At 46.3% G+C, this 4,531-nt stretch overlaps 1 protein-coding gene across 2 annotated transcripts; it reads right to left on the bottom strand.

Annotated features, from left to right (window-relative positions):
* Positions 1–1,055: 1,055 nt before the first annotated feature.
* HOXA3 (homeobox A3) lies at positions 1,056–3,758 on the bottom strand. Of its 2 annotated transcripts, none has more exons than XM_009638653.2 (2): positions 3,287–3,758; positions 1,056–1,825 (listed from the first exon to the last, which is right to left on the bottom strand). In XM_009638653.2, the coding sequence occupies exons 1-2, from the start codon at positions 3,756–3,758 to the stop codon at positions 1,056–1,058; spliced, it is 1,242 nt and encodes a 413-aa protein (XP_009636948.1). The 2 variants fall into 2 exon arrangements, with proteins under 2 accessions (XP_009636948.1, XP_035749979.1); XM_035894086.1 differs by having other exon boundaries at positions 3,293–3,758.
* Between the last annotated feature and the right edge of the window lie 773 nt (positions 3,759–4,531).

Here is a 4,531-nt window from a genome sequence, read left to right as displayed (position 1 = left end):
AGGAAGAAAAGAAAAGAAAAAAGAAAAAAAATCCCTCTCCCTGCCTATGAAATGCTGAAAAGGCGTCGCGGGGCCCTTTGGGTGGGCGAGCGGATCCTCGTGTGAGTTTACAGACGAGTTTCCCAACTCCCCACGTCATGAAGGGCTCTCCCTTCCCTTGCGCTGCGAAGAACATGTTCTTAACTCTTTATTATTCAGAATAAAAACTTTATTTTTTTTTAATGTTTTTTTTTTTTCAGAACGTGAGCAGCAAGGAATGTATAACTTTCAAAACAAATCTAGCCTTTTCAGCTTCACACGCTGTCCGCCTAGCTGGATGTTACAAGCATGAAGTATTCAAACCGTGATCTTTTTTCCCAGATTTTATTGCATCGTCATCATCACCGTTACCATCATTTTTAATAAAAGGAGTTATAGTTTCCTTTCAAATGATATTTCCTACGCGTGCCGATATGCCATCTAACACATGGCCAGGTAAATACTTCCTGAATATTCAGGGTACAGATTTTTTTATATATATATAAATATGAACAAATGGGGATAAATAAAATTTTAAACACTTAGATTATTCAATGTTTGCAAAAAAAAAAAATAAATAAATCTGAATGTTCACCAGCATACACACATTGAAAGACTTACACGTATTAATAATTGTCCAGGGAGTCCCTGTCCAAGCGCTTTTGATGTCTTTCTCGCTATTTAAAAGAAGTGCAATAAAAAAAATTGCTTCCCCGTGGGATCAATCATGTACGAACAAATTCACATTTAAGAATTCCTTTTATAGAAAATTTGTTCATATACCCTGTTTTGATAAAAGTGTAGAAGGTAAAGTATAAAGCCTCTGCATACTCCCAAAGTGAGACACAAGGCTACAGTTCAAGAAGATAAATATCCACTAGTGAAACTATAGAGCAATTCAAGCAACAAATATTGCTACGTCACATAAACTAGAAAACGATTTTACCAAAGGAAACAAAACAAACCAAAACGAACAGAAGGGGTGAGTACTTTCCAAAAGTTGGGGGCTTGGTGTTCCACTTAGTGACTCCTGTCTTTTACAGATGGGTGAGTTTGGGCGCTTCCTGAATTCTTCCCTGAGAAGGATGGTGAGCGGTAAGGTCTGTGTATGTTGGGTGCGGATCGCAAGGTCCATGGTGGTGATTGTTGGCCATTGGCCCAGCCCCGCTGTAGTCCATGTTGGCAGAGGGAGGATGAGGGAGATGAGTTAGACCAAAGATGGAAGGCCCAGAATTGGTCATGGTCTCCACGTAGTTGCCCCCTACATAGACGGGGCTTCCCTGTATATGTGGATTCCCATAACCGTTGCCTTGAAGAGGATGAGTATCGTATTCAGGTGTCACAGCTGCCGTCCCCGTGTATCTCTTTTGAGGAGGTGGGCAATTATTAAGAGGAGTGGTATACGATGCAGGGATGCCATAGGTGTTTTGATGAGGCTTGTTAAATGGCGGAGGCGACTGGGGCTCGTAGGGGACACTGTTTACTAAAGAATGCATAGAGTTTAGATATCCCCCAGCAGATGGAGGGACAGGGCTTCTGCTTGGGGACTGTCCTCCTGAAGAGGTCATCATGCCCTTGCCCTTTTGATCCTTTTTGTATTTCATTCTGCGGTTCTGAAACCAGATTTTGATCTGTCTTTCTGTGAGATTGAGCAAATTAGCCATCTCTACCCTTCGTGGCCTGCAAAGGTACCTATTGAAGTGGAACTCCTTTTCCAGTTCTACCAGCTGGGCACTTGTGTAAGCTGTACGGGCTCGCTTAGAGGAGGCTTGCCCGGGAGGGCTTTTATCACCAGCACAACTCTCACCTATGTAAATCATACAAAGAACACAATCAGCATGGCGAACCTGGACATGGCAACCAGAGACAACTGCCAACACCACCAGCACCTGGAGACTCCAATTCTCAGATGCAAGATGGATGCCCACCAGTGCAACGAGTACTCCCCCTGTGGCATGAGCTCAGTCACGCCAAGCCAGGAGCCTCAACAGACATCCACCACCTCTAAGAATATTCCTTTAAGAATGACAGCACACAACTTATCCTGAGCTTTGCATAAAGGAGTAAGAAGCGTTCAGGGGAGTAAGAAAGGTTCAGGGAAACACAGTGGGGTTTAGAAACCCTGAAGGTGAACTTATGGCTCTGCTAATAGATCGGGATGGAGGTCTTCAAGACCTAGTGGTTGTCCATTGCTGTAAAGACTTGCGGTCCTCTTTTTTTCTGAAAACCCTGATATATAGACAGCAGCTAGAGATACCTGAAAGTTAGGTGTCTACAATATAACATTATCACATATAAGCACAGAATCAACAACATAGTGTTTCTATCACGTCTAGTGTATAGCATGAACATATGATAGTGATTGTGAAGTATCATATACATAAGAAGAACATACGGTGGCTAGGCTTGCATATAGGCGTACAGACATATTTAAATGTTACTGCTTTTTAATAAAATAAATACATGATACAGAAGGCTGTAAACAGCAGTGTTACCAGAGCTTTTTAAAGCAAACTGGCAAAGACATTCACTAAAGTTTTGGGCTCTATTTCCAAGGCACATTTAAGAGGAAAGGAGGAAGAGGTTAATACAAGCCCAACTCCTGGGCACTGGAGCTAGCACTGGTGTTATTGATTTGGGTTTCCTCAAGTCATAAAAGCATTAATATACACTTCCATCCCTCAAATAATATTTTATGGGCTGAGTTTATGGCACTCCAGAATGATTTTTGTTTACCAGGCTTGTAACTTTGCCAATCAGCTTGTTAAAATAGGAAGAGGTTCTGACTGCATGCAGGGCATTGATCCCGCCTGCACGTGATTATGAGCTATTTTATTCCTGTTACACTTCAGCAGAGATAGGTCACTGTCTTATTAATCTAACAGCACCACGCCAACAAAGTACTCGGGACAGGCCTCTGGCTTAAGGCCTGGGCTGCTCCACACTGACATGATTTACTGGCAGGGGGATTACCTAGGAAATGTGATAGATGCAGGAGGGCACAAACGGATTAGCCACTAGGAAACAAAAACGCTTTGGACCCATCCTGCAAGGCTGGGAAAGTTTTTGCAAGGGGTGGTTTCTTCACTGAGCTCCCTTTGCAAGTGGTGGGAAGCCCTTTCCAAAAGCTCAAGGGGGTCAACTTGGAGAGGAAAAAAGCCCCCTCCCTCCCCTCCCCAAAGTGAAGTTGGGCAGGGCTGCCCTCCTCCCCACCGGATGCGTGGCCAGCCCAGGGGTACCCAGGGAGAGGGGGGAGCATGTTTCATACCTGAACTGGAACTGCTGTTTTTCTGCTTTGTGTTTTGCCGAGACTCTTTCATCCACGGGAATATCTGTTTGGACATGGTGGGCGAGTTAAGAGCCGGGCTCTTGGTGGGGTTGGCCGGGGCAGGGTTGCTGCTGGCATTTTGAGATGGTGAGGCAGAGGACGGAGGTGGAGGTTGTGTCTGCTGGGCTGGAGGCGGCTGCGGTGGGGCCTGCGGGTCAGCAAGGCCAGGGGGCTGGAGAGGCTGGCTGGGCAGGGTCCTCATGCAACTCTCACTGATGTCATTGGCCTTGTGGTGGGACACGGAGCTGCCAGGGGACTGGAGGGAGCACGCGGGGCGGTGGTACTCAGTTTCCACAAGTGATGAAGATGGAGGATATTGCTGCTGACTCGCATTATAAGTGAAACCATTTGCTCCTTGGTAGGGGTAGGCACCATAGATTGCAGAGCTGTCGTAGTAGGTCGCTTTTTGCATTTCGTTGTTTCCCAATATTTATTTCGCAAACTGACAGGGTCTTGACACCCTTGGAGAATAACATTGGCACCCCTCTGTCACGTGGCGCTCTTCCTCCAATGGCCTCTCCGGGCAGACCTGGGGTGTGGGGAGAGCAGAGCAGGGTGAAGAAATGGTACAAATCCATCTTACTTTCAATAGCTAAGTGACATGAAAGCCATAAAAGAAAAAGTGGTCAGCAATATTTAGCAGCATGACTTGGCCTCAGGCACAGAGCATTTCGATATAAAAGCTGCCTGGATTTACTGGCAGCTACAAATACGCGCTTTGCTGCACTGGGATAGGGGCTTTCTAGGTTTTTTTTTTCTTTCTTTCTTTCTTTCTTTCTTTCGAAACAGAGCAGGGGACCACGCGGCAAGGGGGTTGACTGTTTATCACCGAGAGGCTGTTTTAATACCAGCCTCTGAGATAAGGGTGATCGAGGAATCGGTAACGCGGAGGGGCTGGGTTGTTCCTTCATTCCAGCTCTAGGATCAAACCCTCTCCCGTAGCCGGCCCCGGTTTATTTTTAGCCTTTCTCCCCAGGTTACGACTCTCCATACAACTTCAAAGAAACACACGAGATTGTTCCCGTCTACGTGTGGCAGGGGGCAGGAGCGGGGTGGAAAGGCTTCCGAGCCAGGGAGATTTACACACCCCGATCCCCAGTGGCGGTTTTTGGCTCGTCTATGAAACGCTGGGTAGGAAAACAAACAAAGCCAGCGCCTTCTCCCCTCCGCACGCCACCCCCAGCC

This window comes from Egretta garzetta, unplaced genomic scaffold (genome assembly GCF_000687185.1).
Source record: "Egretta garzetta isolate BGI_Z169 unplaced genomic scaffold, ASM68718v1 scaffold94, whole genome shotgun sequence".
Lineage (NCBI taxonomy): Eukaryota > Metazoa > Chordata > Aves > Pelecaniformes > Ardeidae > Egretta > Egretta garzetta.
This window is presented reverse-complemented; position numbering and strand designations above follow the sequence as displayed.

Excerpts from the sequence above, each read along its gene's own strand:
- HOXA3 (XM_009638653.2), bottom strand. The coding sequence starts at position 3,758 with ATGCAAAAAGCGACCTACTACGACAGCTCTGCAATCTATGGTGCCTAC. Across the intron at positions 1,826-3,286 it reads AAACAGCAGTTCCAGTTCAG|GTGAGAGTTGTGCTGGTGAT; the intron begins GTATGAAACATG and ends TGATTTACATAG.